The sequence below is a fragment of the Bison bison genome, unplaced genomic scaffold, assembly GCF_000754665.1.
Source record: "Bison bison bison isolate TAMUID 2011002044 unplaced genomic scaffold, Bison_UMD1.0 scf7180017864201, whole genome shotgun sequence".
Lineage (NCBI taxonomy): Eukaryota > Metazoa > Chordata > Mammalia > Artiodactyla > Bovidae > Bison > Bison bison.
The window spans coordinates 3,080,735-3,100,196 of record NW_011494773.1 but is presented as its reverse complement, the minus strand read 5'-3'; the positions used below and the strand labels follow the sequence as shown (position 1 = coordinate 3,100,196).

The window sequence follows — 19,462 nt, the reverse complement described above, 5'->3', positions numbered from 1 at the left end:
AAACTACCGGACAATCGTACTCATTTCATATGCTGGCGAGGTAATGCTCAAAATCCTTCAAGCTAGGCTTCAGCAGTATGTGAACTAAGAACTTCCAGATGTACAAGATGGATTTACAAAAGGCAGAGGAACAAGGGATCAAATTGCCAACATTTGCTGGATCATAGAAAAAGCAAGAAAATTCCAGAAAAACATCTACTTCTGCTTCATTGATTATGTTAAAGCCTTTGACTGTGTGGATCACAACAAACTATGGAAAATTCTTAAAGAGATGGGAATACCAGATCACTTTACCTTTCTTCTGAGAAACCTGTATGCAGGTTAAGAAGCAACAGTTAGAACCAGACTTGGAACAACAGACTGGTTCAAAATGAGGAAAGGAGTACATCAAGGCTGTATACTGTCACCCTGCTTATTTAACTTATATGCAGAGTATATCATGTAAAATGCCAAGCTGAATGAATCACAAGCTGGAATCAAGACTGCCAGGAGAAACAACAACAACCTTAGACATGCAGATTATACCATTCTAATGGCAGAAAGGGGCTTCCTTGGTGGCTTAGATGGTAAAGCATCTGCCTGCAAAGTAGGAGACCTGGGTTCGATTCCTGGCTTGGGAAGATCCCCTGGGGAAGGAAATAGCAATCCACTCCAGCACTCTTGTCTGGAAAATCCCATGGACAGAGGAGCCTGATAGGCTACAGTCCATGGGGTCGCAAAGAGTAGGACACGACTGAGTGACTTCATTTTCACTTTCACTGGCAGAAAACAAAGTGGACTAAAGAGCCTTTTGGTAAGGGTAAAAGAGGAGAGTGAAAAGGCTGGCTTAAACTCAACATTCAGAAAACTAAGATCATGGCATCTGGTCCCATCACTTCAAGGCAAAAGAAGGGGTAAAAGTAGAAACAGTGATTTTATTTTCTTGGGCTCAAAAATCACTGTGGATGGTGACTGCAGTCATCCAATTAAAAGACACTCGTTCCTTAAAAGGAAAGCTATGGCAAATCTAGGCACCATATTAAAAAAAAAATTTAGGCACCATATTAAAAAGCAGAGACACCCTTTTGCCGATAAAAGTTCATATAGTCAAGGCTATGATTTTTTTCCATATGGATGTGAGAGTTGGACAATAAAGAAGGCTGAGTGCTGAAGAATTGATGCCTTTGAACTGTGGTGTTGGGGAAGACTCTTGACAGTCCCCTGGACTGCAGGGAGATCAAACCAGTCCATCCTAAAGGAAACCAACCTTGACTATTCATTTGAAGGACTATTGCTGAAGCTGAAGCTCCAATACTTTGGCCACCTGATGTGAAGAGCTGACTCCCCGGAAAAGACCCTGATGCTGGGAAAGAAAGAGGGCAGGAGAAGAAGGTGGCAACAGAGGATGAGATGGCTGGATGGCATCACTGCCTCCATGGACATGAGTCTGAGCAAACTCTGGGAGACAGAGAAGGGCAGGGAAGCCTCGCGTGCTGCAGTCCATGGGGTCACAACGAGTCAGACACAACTTAGCGGCTGAAGAACAAGAAAACCTGTACAGACACATGACTTTTGCTCATCCATCCTTTCTCTTCCCACCTCTACTCTCAACATAGATTTGACTGTGGATTTCCACAAGAGGCTTCATATTACAGTAGCTGGAGAAACTGAGTTGCTTGTGAAATACGTTTCATGAAAGCCTGAGAAATGAGACAAGGGGAGCAGAGACAGTCAGCTGGAGATGGGGTGGCTGTCAGCAACAGCCTGCCACTAAATGTGGTAAGAATAAGAGTGAGCCACTATCACATTTAAAATGGGTAACCAACAAGGACCTCCTGTACAGCACATGGAACTTTACTCAAGGTTATGTGGCAGCCTAAATGGGAGGGGAGCCTGGGGAAAAGAGGATACATGTGTATGTACGGCTGAGGCCCTTTGCTGTTCACGGGAAATTATCACAGAATGGTTTGTTCATCGGCTATATTTTCAGATCCAGAAAGGAAGACTTCAGGAGTAGGGAGAATTCAACTAAGCAAATATCAGAGCAGTTATCTTTCCTTTACCATGTTGCTGATGGAGATAAAAAATGTGCTAGCCTTAGCTGGTGTCAGTCTGAGACCCTCGGAGGCCATATGAAAACAATATTCAAACACCACTGGGCCCCAGCAGGAAGCTCCAGACAAGGGGCTGGCAGAGAAGATTGAAATCTGAAAGGCACAGGGCTTTCTTTCCCTGGAGGAAAAAAAGAGAGGGGGCATGCTAATCCCACAGATTTCATGAGGTTTCTGATTTACTAGTCTCTCAGATGGCTCTGTGGGGGTTTGTCATTTTGATGAGAAAGCCTTGTTGTAAAGGTTAAACATGCTAAGCAGCATGAAGTGATCTCTAAGAAAGATTATATCTTCTTGCCAGGGAGACAGCTGCCCAATAGCCCACAGAAGGGGGCCTTTAAAGAGCTGCACACCCAGGGTTTTGGCCCCAAGTCCCAGTTGCACTTGTCACTTCAAAACTCTCACTATTGAGCTGGATTTATTTGTCGTATGGGGTAATGTGGATTGGTTGATGAAAGAAGAGAAATGTACATGCCTTTTCTCTCCATATTTCTTTCCTCCAAATCAATTGCCAACATTCTAAATAAATTTAGCAACAGGAATAAGACTGGAGACTAACCGAATGTTCGTGTTACAATGCATCATTCTATTGCTTAGTAATCCATGGGGACATTAGAGGGAAAATACACATTTTTTTTTTTTAATTCTTGAATCGCTGAATTCTAGATTCAGAAATGGACACACTGGCTTATGATCTCTGAGTACAACATACACTTTGACTCTATAATAGAGGCTCCCCCAAAGCTAATGAAACCGCCGTTGATAATTCTCAGGGGTAAATATGGGAACTGAGGCACAGAGAGAAAATAAATTACACATGTTCAGAGTGGGACCAGTATATGTAGGTGATTCCTAACTATATACCCTTCATTGCTACCTCACTCTTCCCCACTCGTCCTAAGTCCCTCCAACTCACTTGAGATGGTTGAGTAGCTCAGGGAAAACAAAACAAAACAGGCTTCTAAGACCAAACCTTTGTTCTTATCCAGTCTTGGTCACTCTTTAGCTGTGTATGATTGGTTAGGGTTAGGGTTAGTCCTATCAACACTGTCCCTTAAATATCTATTGGATGTATCCCCAAAATCCAACCTCCACTCTCCTATCACAGTTCAGACTCTTATTTCCCACCCTGAACTAATATAAATGCAAAAGTGAAAGTGAAGTCACTCAGTCGTGTCCGACTCTTGCGAGCCCATGGACTGTAGCCTACCAGGATCCTCAGTCCATGGACTTTTCCAGGCAAGAGTACTGGAGTGGGGTGTCATTGCCTTCTCCAGGGGTTCTTCCCAACCCAGGGATTGAACCCAGGTCTCCCGCATTGTAGGCAGACATTTTACCATCTGAGCCACCAAGGAAGCCCAATATAAATGCAAACTGAACTATTTTATACTGGTCTGTTGGCCTACTATCTCCCACATTTCATTCATCACTTGCCAGAGGGATCTGACTTTGTTGTTTAGTTGCTAAGTTGTGTCCAACTCTTTTGTGACCTGGTGGACTGCAGCCTGCCAGGCTCCTGTGTCCATGCAATTTCACAGGCAAGAATACTGGAATGGGTTGCCATTTTTTTCTCCAGGTCTTAGTTATCTGATTGCTAAAAATGGCATGCCCACTATAATGTAAGGTCCAAATTTGTGGGGAGAACAAAACAAGCTACTTTACAACTGGTCTTGCCACTCCTTCAGCCACACCTTCTAAAACATCCCCTCAAATCCCTTCTCTTCACTCCCTAAGTCTTAGATTTCATCCATGAGGAAAATGTACTGTTTCCAGAAGTCATCCCTACATATATGTTCCTTCTGCCTAGAATACTTACCCTGCCTAATCTTCCTAGGAGATTCCTGCTACACCACCAAGCCTCAGCACAAGTGTCGCCCAATCTCTAACACTGTGCATAATATTTCTCCTTGCATTATTGATATGTTTATGAAAAATATATTACGATCAATTCTCGTATCTCTAGTGATCCATGAAGTCACTGGCATACTGTACTCAATGGATGCCTCTGAATGAATGACTTGGGGCCTTCCTTATTTTCTTCATTGAGAAAATGAGGTTGAGATTATGCAGCTTGCAGAATGGATGTGAGGGTTAAATGGCCCAGTATATATTAAGAATACAGAGCAGGCATATATTAATAATCTCTCTCAATAAGGTTAATTTTCCTTTCCTTTTATCAGACTGGAGCAAGGAAGGATTCATCTATCTGTGAAAAGACACATGAAACCAGAGATGCTAAAAAGAAAAAAAAAAAAAGAAAAGTCTATGACAATCCCCTTGTGTTGTATTTTGAAGCACCTGTTTCTCATAATTTTGTGACATCTCAATTTATTGCTTCCATAATGGGCAGATGTCTTCTGGCAGTTAAGCAGCTTTTAGCAAAGGCAGTAATAAAGGTATGAAGTGGCAATGTAAGTGACCGCCGTGTATATCTCTGCATCTGACAGAATCCCAGCCAACAGCAGATGTGTCACACTGCTGAGCAGCTGTGATACGCGGCCTCAAAGTACTGACCCACACATTCTCAGGCTGCACACAGGCCTAGCTGTAGATTTTCTGAAGATCTCCAGAGTCCCCAGCCTGTCCTTCTGAGACTCCAGGAGTTTCAAGCTTCTAAAACAGCTAGAACTTTCTTTACTTGCTGTCTTCTTTAGAGTAACAGAAAGATCCATGATCAGGGGTATCTCAGATCCCAACCTGATAGAATAACACGTAAGGGTTCATGGACTCTGGGACAATTTCCTGGGATCATACAACGCTGCGCCTGTGGAAAGGGAAACTCGGAGAACAGGAAGAGAAACAAGAAGAGGCTGAATCTGAGCAGTGCTATCATCGCCACTCCAAAAATTGTCAGAAGACCTAAGACATATCTCCAAAGAAGACATACAGATGGCCAGGAAGCACATGAAGTGATGTGCAATACTGCTAATTCTTTGTTGTTGTTCAGTCGCTAAATCATATGCTAATTATTAGAGAAATGCAAATCAAAACTACAATGAGGTATCACCTCACACAGTTAGAATGGCCAACAAAAAGTCTACAAACAATAAAGGCTGGAGAGGGTGTGGAGAAAAGGGAACCCTCCTACACTGCTGGTGGGAATGTAAATTGGTACAGCTATTCTGGAGAATAGTATGGAGGGGCCTTCAGAAACTAATAGAGCTTCCATATGATCTAGCAATCCCATTCTCAGGGATATACCTGGAAAAAAACATGGTTCAAAAGGATATATGCACCACAGTGTTCACTACATCACTATTTACAGTACCCAAGACAATGCAAGCAACCTACTAGGTTTGTTAAAAAGTAACTGTGGTTTCAGCTTCTGGTTCAAGATGGTGGAGTAAAAGGACATGCACTCATCTCCTCCTGTGAGAGCACCGAAACTGCAACTAGCTGTTGAACAACCATCGACGGGAGGATACTGGAATCCACCAAAATAAGATACCCCATGTCCAAAGGCAAGGAAGAAGCTTCAGTGAGATGGTAGGAGGGGTGCAATTATGACAAAATCAAACCCCATACCCATTGCACAGGTGACCCACACACTGGAGAACAGAAATACCAAAGAAGTTCCAGCATTGTTGTGAAGGTTCTGAACTCCACATCAGGCTTCCCAGCCTGGGGATCTGACAGAGGGACTGGGGATCAACAGAGAATCTGACCTTGAGTGCCAGGGGGATTTGATTACAGGACTCCCAGAGGACTGGGAGAAACAGAGACTCCAGACTTGGAGTGGATAAACAAAATTTTGCTCTCATCATGACCCAGAGGAGAGGAGCAGTGACCCCACAGGAGACTGAATCAGAATCACCTGCTAGTGTTGGAGGGCCTTCTGTGGCGGTGTGGGCCAGCAGGGGCTCACCACAGGGACAGGGGCACTGGAACGTTCCCCTTGGCACAAGCCCTCTTGGAGTTCACCATCAACCCTACTATAGGGCCCCAGGGATGGGTATCCTCAGGCCAAACAACTACCATGGAGGCAGTACAACCCCACCCACCAGCAGATAATTGGATTAAAGCTTTACTGAGCAAGGCCCTGCCCACCAGAGCAAGATCCAGTTTTTTCCAGTCCTTCCCATCAAGAAGTTTACACAAGGCTTTTAGCTTCATCCATCAGACGGCAAAACAAGAAAAAGCAGTCTCACAGTGGCTAAAACAGAAATCATATTACAGAAAGTTAATCATGATGAAAAAGTAGAAAGTTATGTCCCAGATGAAAGGACAAGATAAAAACTCCAGAAAAACACCTACATGAAGTGGAGATAGGCAACCTTCCAGAAAAAGAATTCAGAATAATGATAGTGAAGATGATCCAGAAGCTGGGAAAAAGAATGGAGGCAAAGATTGGGAAGGTGCAAGAAATGTTTACCTAAAACCTAGAAGAACTAAAGAACAAACAAACAGAGATGAATAATACACTATCAGGAATCAACAGCAGAATAACTGAGGCAGAAGAACAGATAAATGATCTGGAGGACAGAATGGTGGAAATCACTGTTGCAGAACCGAATATAGGAAAAGAATGAAAAGAAATAAAGACAGCCTAAGAGACCTTTGGGACAACATTAAATGCACCAACATTCACATTAGAGGGATCCCAGAAGGAAAAGAGAGAGAGAAAGGACCTGAAAAAATATGTGAAGAGATAATAGCTGACAGCTTCCCAGTGATGGGAAGGGAAATAGTCAACCAAGTCCAGGAATCACAGAAAGTTCCAAGCAGGAGGAACCCAAGGAGGAACACACCAAGACACATAGTAATCAAACTGACAAAAATTAAAGACAGAGATAAAATATTAAAAGCAACAGAGAAAAATGACAAATAACATACAAGGGAACTCCCATCAGGTTATCAGCTGATTTCTCAACAGAAATTCTACAAACCAGAAGGGAATGGCATGATATATTTAAAGTGATGGAAGGGAAGAACCTACAACCAAGAACACTGTACCCAGCAAGACTCTCCTTCAGATCTGATGGAGAAATCAAAAGTTTTTCAGACAAGCAAAAGTTAAGAGAATTCAGCACCACCAAACCAGTTTTACAACAAACGCTAAAAGGAATTTCTCTAGGCAGGAAACACAAGAGAAGGAAAAGACCTACAGAAAGTAAACCCAAAACAATTAAGAAAACGGTAATAGGATCATACATATTGATAATTACTTTAAATGTAAATGGATTAAATGCACCAACCAAAAGACAAAGACTGGCTGGTGGATGAAAACATGTGCATGTATGCATTTCCATTTACCACATCATTCTGTTGACCTCCCCAAATTGTATGCAATTATTTTATATTGTTAAGTTAATTGTGTTTCCATTATGGCTTGCAATTGTAATTATCTTTTATTTTTGTCTGGTTATTGACTGCAAACTAATAAACATCTTTTATTCTTGTGATTAAGTTACTATTACTCACTTAATACTATTGTATCATGATTGGTCTACAGAAAAACAACAGAACTCTATATCACCAAAACTAGGATCTAATAGAGAAACCTGTAATCACTTTTTAAAATTCAGAAGCATATCAGAATTATCTTGAAATTTTTTGTAAAATACAAATGCTCGAGGGAGGTTCAAGAGGAAGGGGGAAAATGTATACCTATGGCTAATTCATGTTGATGTTTGGCAGAAACCAACAAAATTCTGTAAAGCAAATATCCTTCAGCTAAAAAAATAAATAAAATTCTCCCAATAATGAAAAAATAAAACAACAAATGCTTACGTATTGCTTTTTTTTCTCCAGAGCTCGAGATATGTTTCTAATGAGCAGTCATGTTTAAAACAAGTGGACTATATGATTATCTTTTACTTTTATTACCTGGTATGTTTCATCTTTTCTATTTTATATGCAGTGCTTCTATTTCATTTAGTTTATGTTCTCCAATTTCTCCATTTCTTTGTTTTTTTAATGTACTTTCTCAAGCCTTTATCAAGTGTAGTAGAAAAGCTTTAATATACATATATAAATATGTCTTAGAAAACATTAATTTTTGCTTAACTAAAAACAATTGACATTTTGATTCTACTTGTTTGATTTAGCATAAATAGAATGCTAGATTTCTAATTAAAAAATAGATATGCAACAAGCAACAAAGTTTTACTACATAGGGAACTATAGTCAATATCTTGTAATCATCTATGATGGAAATAATTTCAAAATTAATATATGTGTATTTGTATAACTGAATAAGCTTGCTGTGCACCTAAAACATTGTAAGTCAACTATACTTCAATAAAATATATATGTTTTAGAAAAAATGAATTCAGAGTGTGAATTTTAAATCATTATACTAAGCTCAGACACATCTTTATTAATCAAAGTAGGCACTATTACAATCAATACATTCTGGCCAATGAGAAATAAGTTGGTTTATTCCTGTAGCATAAAAATCCATGCTTCAGGATTTTATGAACTCTTAGAAAGCATTTTCTGCCTCCTGCTGGTTATGGAAGCATTTTCCCTGCAAAAAGTTGTTGAGATGCTGGAAGAAGTGGTAGTCAGTTGGCGAAAGGTCAGGTAAACATAGAGGATGAGGCAAAATTTTGTAGCCCCATTTGTTCAACATTCGAAGCATTGGTTGAGCGATGTGCACTTGGGCACCGTCATGGAGAACTGGGCCCTTTCCGGTGGGCTGACCAATGCTGGCTGTAGGCACTGCAGTTTTTGGTGCATCTCATACATACTTCTCAGATGTAACAGTTTTATTAGGACTCAGAAAAGTGTAGCGGATCAGACTGCTGGTAGACTACCAAACAGCGACCATGACCTTTTTTGGGTGCAAGTTTGGCTTTAGGAAGTGCTTTGGAGCTTCTTCTTGGTCTAGCCACTGATAGGTCATTTCAGGTGATGTATAAAATCCACTTTTTGTTGAAACCTGATCAAAAAATGGTTCATTGTTGTGTAGAATAAGAGAGGATGACACTTCAAAATAGCAATTTTTTAACTTGTGGTCAGTTCATGATGCAACCACTTATCGAGCTTTTTCACCTTTCCAATCTGTTTCAAATGCTAAATGACCACAGAATGGTAGACACTGAATTCTTCAGCAATTTATCATGTAGTTATAAAAGGATCAGCTTCAATGATCCTCTTAACTAGTCATTGTCAACTTCTGATGGCTGGCCACTGTGCTCCTCAACTTCAAGGCTCTCATCTCCTTTGCAAAACTTCTTGAACCACCACTGCACCGCACGCCTGTTAGCAGTTCCTGGACCAAGAGTGTTGTTGATGTTGCAAGTTGTTTCTGCTGCTTTATGACCCAATTTGAACCCAAGTAAGAAAACTGCTCAAATTTGCTTTTTGCCTAACATCATTTCCCTAATCTAAAATAAATATAAACAGCAAGTAATGAGTCATTAGTAAAAGAATGTAAAGGAAGAAATGCACATTAAAATTGTGTATAACATAACCACATTTATTAAAGAGTATTCCAATATAAAAGAGCAAAGTTCAACAATGCAAAACCATATTTACTTTTTCACCAACTTAAATAAATGTCCATTCACAGATGAATGGATAAAGAAGATCTGGTACATGTACACGATGGAATATTACTCAGCCACTTTTGCAAAAACTTGGATGGACCTGGAGATTATCATACTAAGTGAAGTTAGTGCAACAAAGACAAATATCATATGATATAGTTTATCTGCAAAATATTTAACACAATGATATAAATGAACACATTTACAAAACAGAAACAGACTCACAGACTTAGAGAAGGAACTTACTGTTACCCGGGGTGAAGTGTGTGGGATGGGCAGGGATAGATTGGGACTTTGGGATGAATATGTATTCATTGCTATATTTAAAACAGACCAACCAACAAGGACCTACCATATAGCACAGGGAACTCTGCTCAATACTCTGTAATAAGCTAAATGGGAAAAGAATTTGAAAAAGAATAGATACATGTAGGTGTATACCTGAATTGCTTTGCTATACAAACCTGAAAGTAATACAACATTGTTAATCAACTGTACTCTTAATATAAAATAAAAAATATAAAAAGCATCAATGGATTAAAAAATGGGGGGCCATGTTGGTTGATGAATTATATTTTGCATGGGGGCCTCCTTTCTCTAATACTTGTATTTACTCACTGAAAGGGGGTAAAAAATGAACTAGAAAAGAGACAGACTTTTAGTGATCTTAAGAAATCTAAGAGTCTATTCATTAATCCATCAATTAAAACTTTTAAGTTATAGACCTGAAGTATCCCCAGTATACCAAGGTACTTGTTTTCTTAGATGAATGAATCAGAGAGGTGACAACTTCATTGCAGTGCTGATATAACTAAACCTAGCCTCCTAACCCAGAAAGTACTGCAGACTGCAAGGAACAAGGACTAGCATCCCTGCTCTGCCCTTCATTCACCTTTACCCCTCTACTCAGGATAAGGGAAGACATTGCCAAGCTGATGACATTTGAGAATCACAGAGTTTTATAATTGAATGGGCCCTGGGAGAGCATGAAACACAATTGCCTCATTTTATTTTTTCAGAACAAGGAAGCCAGAGGATCCAAGTAAGAATCTCAAAGTCACAGATCTAAATAAAGGGCCTAGGTGTTCCTAGGGAAATAGAGCAGGGCCTCAATGGTACTGAAACAAGGGAAAGCAACAAACATGTTTATATTTGACCTTGGAGGCCAGGTTTTCTTCTGTTCCCACGTCAGTGAGTCAGTCTTAGCAGACCCCAATAGATCCAGAGCTGTTTTTAAAGTACTATATCATGTTGGACCTATTTTGCTTTCTAATTGTTATCTCATTCTTTCCTATGATTATTCCTGGATCATTGCCCTTGGTGAATTGATAACAATTTGCAGATTACTCCTCCAACCCCTCCATTAGACTGTAAGCTCATGAAGAAGTAAAACCAGGTCTTTTACAAACTTTTATCCTCACAACTTAACTCACTAAGCCTGGTGGAGACAAAAGGTATGGAATCATCATGTGAAAGTGAAGTGAAAGTGAAAGTTGCTCAGTTATGTCCAACTCTTTGCAACCCCATGGACTACACAGTCCACAGAATTCTCCAGGCCAGAATACTGGAGTGGATAGTATTTCCCTTCTCCAGGGGATCTTCCCAACTCAAGGATCAAGCCCAGGTCTCCCACATTGCAGGTGGATTATTTACCAGCTGAGCCACAAGGGAAGCCCAGGAATATTGGAGTGGGTAGCCTATCCCTTCTCCAGCAGATCTGCCCGGCCCAGGAATCAAACCGGGGTCTCCTGCATTGCAGGCAGATTCTTTACCAACTGAGCTGTCAGGAAGTCCTAACTACATGAATGTTGTAGTTCATTCCAAAGAAGTATCACAGCTACGTTTCCTATAACTTGAGGGACCAAAAGCCACTGGAACTAAAGCTACTTAAGAATGTGTTGAATATTTAAACATTTTAACAATCTCACTTCAATACTCTAAAGAAGGCACAAAATTAATTTGCGTTTTTCAAAACATATGACATGCTATCCAGTTTTCCAAAGAAGATATCAATGTAGGTTGACTTAAGATTATGGTGGTAGAGAGGGAGAGGAGTGGACGGATGTAGGATGGGTTTAGATGAGGAGATGAAAGGAACTTGCTGAGTCTGAATGAGATGGGAGAAGACAAAACCAAGGGAAAGGCCAAGGACAGTGGTGATGCCATTTACTGAGAAGGGAAAAACTACAAGGAAAAACAAGCAGTCTAAGTTAGGGAGGAGGAACTTAAGATTTCTATTTTTCAATGTTATGATTAAGATAGCTATCAGATATCCCAATGAAAACATCAAGGAGACAACTGGACATAGAAATCTGCAGTTCCAGAGAGAGTTCTAGGCTAGAGAACTTATTTGGGAATTACCAACATGTAGGTAACCATAGCAACAGATGAGGATACAAAGGGCAATGTGCAGATCAGGAGACCCAGGATAGGGAACTGGGACCCTCCCTCCAGTATTTAATAACCTCGTGGTATGTGTGTGACACAGTGCTGGAAACCATGGCAAACAAAAATGCCCAATGCACTGTTTTTCCTTCAATGACCTTATAATACATCCTCTTTCACGTGTAAGAAAAGGAAAGCCTACTCAACGTAATGGAAAGTACAGAGAGTTAGGAGTCAGGAACCATGAACTTTAACCATTCTACAGCTGTCCCAAGTTAAAATGACTAACTTCTCAGGGTTTCCAATTCCTCACTCACAGAAATAAGGATTAGCTGACTCTGCCAGCTCTACTATTTCCCAATGTCCTAATTTCCATGTGGCATCCAAGTGACACACTCCAGGTCCCTCGAAAGGCAGGGTACCACTCATTGCTGCTCCAGAAGCACACAGAAGCCATCAGAGGGGATGGCTGAAAGCGAAGTTCCCAAACAGCTGCTGCCTGCAAGCTTTTCCTGTTGGAACAGGGTCATCTGAGAGAACTCAAAATATCTGCATTCTTGGTTTTCAACTGGAGTTTATGTCAGATCACTGGAATCCCAGGGACCAGTGAGAAGAGCAGATTTACCCTCTCTATCACATTTTCTTGATTCTACAAATTAATATTCTCAAAGGCATCCAATTTCCATGACCCTCTAACACAGTGCCTGGAACGAATTCAGGTTTCAACAGATGTCTGCTGCATGTATGAAAAAATGAACAAAAGAGACTCAAAAGCATCCCTGCTGATGAATCAGTTTCAATAAAGAAAAACAATGTCACAGGGAAACTATTTTCTTTGCCAGCAAAGTAGAGTCCCATCATTTTTACACTCCACTGACTCATTCTGAACACGGTGTCGGGAACAATACAGGACCAGAAAACAATTAGCCGGGGAACAAAACAATCAGTGGACCCGTCTGGGGTTTGAGCGACGTATAGATCAAATGTCTTTAATTTGCTAGCGCCTTCTCATTTGGCCACAATGGATGATTTTTGGCTGCACTGTACCAGGAATAATTGTCCCTCATATATCCCCAATCAGCTGCCATTTAATGACTAGTCGAAAGTGACAACATAAAAGGTGCAATGACTTTCACTGTATTTGGCAAACCTTGGACCAACCTCCACTGATTTGCCCATGGAAAGGTGATCCCGGGGACACCTTGCACAGCTGTCTTCAGTAATCACAAGGCCCTTTAGTTGGAAAGAGAGGTCTGATGGGACATCTTACACTTAAGGTAGATGACTTACACTACCTTCCTTGATGGTGGACCATCCACAATATCCTGACTTCTATCCAAATGGTCTCATGTATTACAGTGGTCAAATGACCTTTCTGTCTCCCCAAACCAGCAACTGAGATCGTCTACCCAAAAAGAGACATTTGGAAAGCATTCAGGAGCTCAACAGACTGGCCAGCCAAATGAGGCCCACTTCTGTTCCAGATGGCCACCTCCTCATCTCAGCTCATGTTCTGCAGTCGCTGCTCTGAAAATTCACTGAATCTGAATTTAACTTCCATGAGCCCCAAGAAAGCTCCTTTTCCTTTATTCCAATATCCTGTGTCCTCTTTTTTGGTCCAGCGGTAGTGAAGGTTTACAGTTCTCTTGAAACACACTTTAGCTAGCTATATGGTTGACCTCAAAAAATGAGTCCTTGAAAACCCTTGCCTGGTTACCCAAGCCTGTTCCAGGATCCCTTCTCATCACCAGACTTCTGAAACTTGAACAAATTTGGCCACTGGTACACTTAATAGATGAGGCCCTGTATGTCTCTAATCAGGAAAGTCTTCTTTGAATTTCCATGTTCTCCTAATAGTCCAGCCCATGCTGCTGTCCTGCATCATCTATACAAGAAGCAAACATCTATGCTTCCTGTATAGATGTCTCAACTCCTCAGCTAAGTAAATGATATTATGTCTACTCCAGACACAGTATTCTCGAAGCTCTAGAGAGCTATGCCGTCGGCAAAAATTTGTTAACTGTCTAAAGTATCCTTTCATATAAAATCATGGTAGACAATTCATAGACAGTCAGCTGAATTGTGTGTCCTTGGCATGTAAAACAACTAACCAAGCTGCAATCTAGACATGGCTTATAGACTGGCATCTCTGTACCTTGATGTTATCTCTTTGCTTACCTTTATCTCTGCCTTTTACCCAAACTGTAAATTCAGTGCAAATGTAAGAAGTTAAAGTGGTAGACGATCTCTTCTAAAGGGTCAGCCCCCACTCTTTGTTCCCCAACATTTCAGCCACCTCTCACACCCTTCCCCCCACCGGCACTCCCCACTCCATTTAGTTATGGACTTTGTTTGGTTCCTCAACTGCGCCATGGTCTCTTACCTCTTGGCACACAACGTCCTTGTTGCCAAGCTAGCTACTACTCATATTTCAAGTCTCAACCTACATATTTCTTTCTTGCAGAAGCTTTCTATGAATCTCTATAGTATGTTCGATCTCCTGGAAAAGGAATCCCAAGCTTTTCTGTACTTTCCCGTTAATGATGTCGATGACAATCATTATAACCATAACAATCACTGACATTGACTATACACTTTCCATAGTGCAGGAATCTATTGACTCATTTAACCATGATTAATAGTAGGTAGGAGTCTTCCCTTGTGGCTCAGCTGGTAAAGAATGCGCCTGCAATGCTGGAGACCTGGGTTTGATCCCTGGGTTGGGAAGATCCCCTGGAGAAGGGAAGGGGCAACCCACTCCAGTATTCTGGCCTGAAGAATTCACGGACTGTATAGTTTATGGGGTCACAAGGAGTCATACATGACTGAGCAACTTTTACTTCACTTCACTTAGCAGGTAAAGAAAGTGAAAGTGAAAGTCACTCAGTCGTGTCCTACTCTTTGAGACTCCATGGACTATACAGTCCATGGAATTCTCCAGGCCAGAATACTGGAGGAGGTATCCTTTCCCTTCTCTAGGAGATCTTCCCAACCCTGGGGTCAAACCCAGGTCTCCCACATTGCAGGTGGATTCTTTACCAGTTGAGCCACAAGGAAAGTCCAAGACTACTGGAGTGGGTAGCCTATCCATTCTTCAGTGGATCTTCCCGACCCAGGAATCGAACTGGGGGTCTCTGGCATTGCAGGTGGATTCTTTAGCAACTGAGCTATGAGGGAAGGAACCTGGTTATCTCCATTTTAAAGAAGAGGAAATCAAGTCTCAAAGATATAATCTTGAATTCATATCACTCTACAAAGGCCACATTCCTCATCCAGTCTTGCCCCAGAATTCATGTTCTTAACCAACACACCATTGCCTCATAAAACTCAACATGTAAGTGATTATTTAACAGCTAACTATTCCACTAGGCAGCAAGTCACAAAGAACAGGGCTGGGGCTATTTTATTCTACAGTGTATTTCTAAAGCTTAATCTGAGAGCTAGCTCAGAGAAAGCACCCAAAAAGCAGGAACAAATGAAACAGCCTGTTGGTGAGCCCACCCAGAATCCCCAAAGAAAAAGTACTGGCCTTCTCAAAGAGACGGTGTCAAACACTCCATCAAAAAAGCATCATGACCTAGCTCCAATTTATGCTAGTTTCCCTCTCTACGATCCAATCCTAGCTAAAGCGAAACAAACATCCAGACCTAGAAAGGGTGTCATCTGGAAAGCAGTGAACCCAAAAAAATTCTCCCCCAGAAGCACGCAAGCACAGGGAGGGCCAAAGGAAGTGTCCGCGATAGCAAAGGGAGCCCAGGCAGGTCCCACCCACTCTCCACTCTCTCCACTCTCACCCAGCGCATCACCACACGACTCACCCCGCTCGCAGGTCCGTCCCCAGTAGCCAGTGCCCGTGCAGTCGCAGATGAAGCGGTTCCAGCCGTCCTTGCACACGGCGTTGTTCTTGCAGGGGTAGCTGTCACACTGCTTGGCGCTCATCCGCGAGCAGGAGGACTTGACGCCCGCAGCGTTCTGCATCTCTGCCAGCTGCCGGATGTTCTTGCTGCGCCCGTCGATGAACAGGTCGCGGATGCAGCCCACGTAGCCGTAGTTGAGCATGGCGGTCCAGAGCTCGGTGGGGAGGATGAGGCCAGCGCGGTTCTCTGGCAGCCCGCCCAGGTACATGTCCCCCTCCAGGTCGAGGATCTCGCTCTCCCCGCTGGCGGTGAACGGCGTGCGCCTGCTGTTCACTGATATGGTACCTGGGATGGGAGGATGGAGACAAAGAATGAGCTCATGGCCCTCCTGGCATCCCAGGTGAGCCTCCCAGTTGATGAACTGAATGAAAGGAACCTAGCGGGTGAGATGGGAGACCAGCGTGGCCCGGCCAGGAGAGAACCTTGTGAGTGGGGAATGAAAGGCCACAAAATGGTAAAAAAGGACAACGCAGGCCATTTGGTTCTGGTCCCTGCAGCTAAGACAGCCAAGCCCAGAGCAAGACCCAGGAAAATCCCAGTGGCCAGTGCTGAAAATACTTTTTTTTCTACCTAAAAGTCTTGGCTGAAAGGTTGCATGCCATATAGGCTGACAGCAGCACCATCCCTTCCTGTGTTTAAATCCTAGCTCTGCCACCTACCAGCTAGACAACCCTGAAGACGTGACTTCACTTTTCTGGTCCTCAATTTCCTCATCTGTAAAATGGGAAAGGAACTGTCCCACCTCACAGGTTGGCATGATGGCTGCGTGCATGCATACTAAGTCGCTTCAGTCGCATCCAACTTTGCAACCCTTTGGACTGCAGGCAGATGAGCTGATATATGTAAGGTGCTTTTTACTCTGTACCTAGGACAGAGTCTATAAGTCCCGCCTGAGTCTTCACCTCTGGCTCACCATTGCCAGAAGGATGGAACCTGCTCTTCGGTCTCACTCTCCTCTCTCTCCATGAGCTGATATCCTCTGTACTTGTCTTAGGTACCCGTCCAGCCAGTATGTATTTTCAACACTCATTGCTTTTGATAAATTTTAACTGGAACATGTTTCTTCATGTGTTCACTTAACAACTATGTATTGGAACCTGTTCTGTCTCTAGTATAGTTCTAGGCACAGACACGAATTTGACAGCCATGCCCCTGCTCTCATGAAGCTGATGTTCCAGAGCAGAGGAAGAGAAAATAAATAAATCACTAAATAAACAAAAGAGACGGACAAATGGCAAGTGGGAGGAAGGCAGTTAAATGGGTGCAGCAGCCCCAGCAGACGGGTTCTGCTTTCAAGTGGACGGTTGGTAAAGGCTTCTCTAAGCAGGTGACAGGTAAGCTGAAACCAGAATGCTGAGAAGGATCCAGGCATGCCAAGTCCAGGGGGAAGAGGAATGTGTCTGGCACCAGGAATGGCACTTACAAAGGGCCTCGGGTAGGCAGGAGTGTGGCTAGAGTCAAAGTTGCCAGAGGAAGTCAACAAGAGGTGAGATCAGAGCGGGACTGGGCACACGAGATCACAGATGGAACCCCGAGCCTGACCTGGGAACTTGGGAACCAGGTTTCCAGTCTTAAATGGCTTTCTAACCCTGCACCAGTCCCTGAACCCAGTTACAGATCAATTTCCTAACTGAAAAATCAAACTGATATCTGAACGTCATGCCAAAACTTTCAAAAATTTAGTCTTCTCGAAGTCCTTTATTAGTACCAGGATAACAGGGCCATCCATCAGCCAGCTTTCCCTCATCTGCGTCTCAGTTCCCTCGGCTATGACAGAGGACAGCATGCAGGGCCTGGGAGATCAGATGAGATCAAGAAAGTGAAGCACACTCAAAATCACAAAGCACACCCAGCGGCGGAAGGCAGGAAGAGCAGAGGGGCCACTGGGGCGCTCAGTTAGGCCCGCTCCCCCAGCTCTCCCCTGCAAATTTTCTCCTGGAAAAACCAGCTTTGCCTTTTCACTTTTAAATCTTTTTTAAAAAAAACCCTACATAACAGTAAAACTGTCCTGGCCACCATTTTTAGTACTTTCTGTGCTTTTCTGGACTCAAGCTTCAGAATAATCTTGTGGCTGACGTTCGTATTTCCCCTATTTTACAAATGAAGAAAGGGACTCAAGCCTCAACATCCTCTCTCTTGCACAGTCTGCTTTCTTTACCCACCACTTTCCACTGAAATAATCTGATCACCAACTAACAGCAAGGAGCTTCTATTGCCAAGTGAAGAACAGCACCCGGAACCGATTTAAACAGTGGAGCCTTAAGCAATCCGTCCTGAGCAAAATCCTCCTCTAAGTGTGTGACCACAAACGTTTTGAGAGTCAGTCCTCCAGTTGGGGAATGAAAATAAAAGGTTCCCAAAGATCACCTCTCAGTCATATTCTTCAGGATGAGCAGCAGGCACCACAATTAGATACTCTTAACTTTTTATAAGGATTCCCAGAAGGCTCAGTGGTAAAGAATCTGCCAGCCAATGCAGGAGACACAAGAGATGCGGGTCCGATCCCTGGGTCAGAAATATCCTCTGGAGTAGGAAATGGCAACCCACTTCAGTATTCTTGCCTAAAGAATCCCATGGACAGAAGACCCTGGCAGGCCAAAGTCCACAGGGTCACAGAAAAGTCAGAGAAGACTTAAGGGATGAAACAACAACAACGAAATGTTTTTATAACTATTTGTTTTAATATAGATCTGTTCAAACTACTGCATAATTGCACTCATCTCACATGCTAGCAAAGTAATGCTCAAAATTCTCCAAGCCAGTCTTCTTCAAGTGAACCAAGAACTTCCAGATGTTCAAGCTGGATTTAGAAAAAGCAGAGGAACCAGAGATCAAATTGCCAACATCCGTTGGATCATCAAAAAGCAAGAGAGCTCCAGAAAAACATCTATTTCTGCTTTATTGACTATGCCAAAGCTTTTGATGGTGTGGATCACAACAAACTGTGGGAAATTCTGAAAGAGATGGGAATACCAGACCACCTGACCTGCCTCTTGAGAGATCTGCATGCAATTCAAAAAGCAACAGATAGAACTGGACAGGGAACAATAGACTGGTTCCAAATAGGAAAAGGAGTACGTCAAGGCTGTATATTCTCACCCTGCTTATTTAACTTATATGCAGAGTACATCATGAGAAACGCTGGGCTGGAGGAAGCACAAGCTGGAATCAAGATTGCTGGGAGAAATATCAACAACCTCAGATATGCAGATGACACCATCCTTATGGCAGAAAGTGAATAAGAACTAAAGAGCCTCTTGATGAAAATGAAAGAGGAGAGTGAAAAAGTTGGCTTAAAGCTCAACACTCAGGAAACTAAGATCATGGCATCTGGTCCCATCACTTCATGGCAAATAGATGGGGAAACAATGGAAACAGTGAGAAAATTTATTTTGGGGGGCTCCAAAATCACTGCAGATGGTGACTGCAGCCATGGAACTAAAAGACCCTTGCTCCTTGGAATGAAAGTTATAACCAACCTAGACAGCATATTAAAAAGCAGAGACAGTACTTTGCCAACAAAGTTTTGTCCAGTCAAAGCTACAGTTTTTCCAGCAGTCATATATGGATATGAGAA

At 42.4% G+C, this 19,462-nt stretch overlaps 1 protein-coding gene across 4 annotated transcripts in view; it reads right to left on the bottom strand.

The window, feature by feature from the left end:
* Positions 1–19,462, bottom strand: part of NRXN3 (neurexin 3) — a 1,738,382-nt gene that overhangs the window by 1,217,504 nt on the left and 501,416 nt on the right. For all 4 annotated transcript variants that reach the window (XM_010844398.1, XM_010844399.1, XM_010844400.1 and 1 more), the window contains one exon: positions 15,787–16,170. In XM_010844398.1, the coding sequence (XP_010842700.1) occupies positions 15,787–16,170 (384 nt within the window). The remainder of the gene's footprint in view (positions 1–15,786; positions 16,171–19,462) is intronic.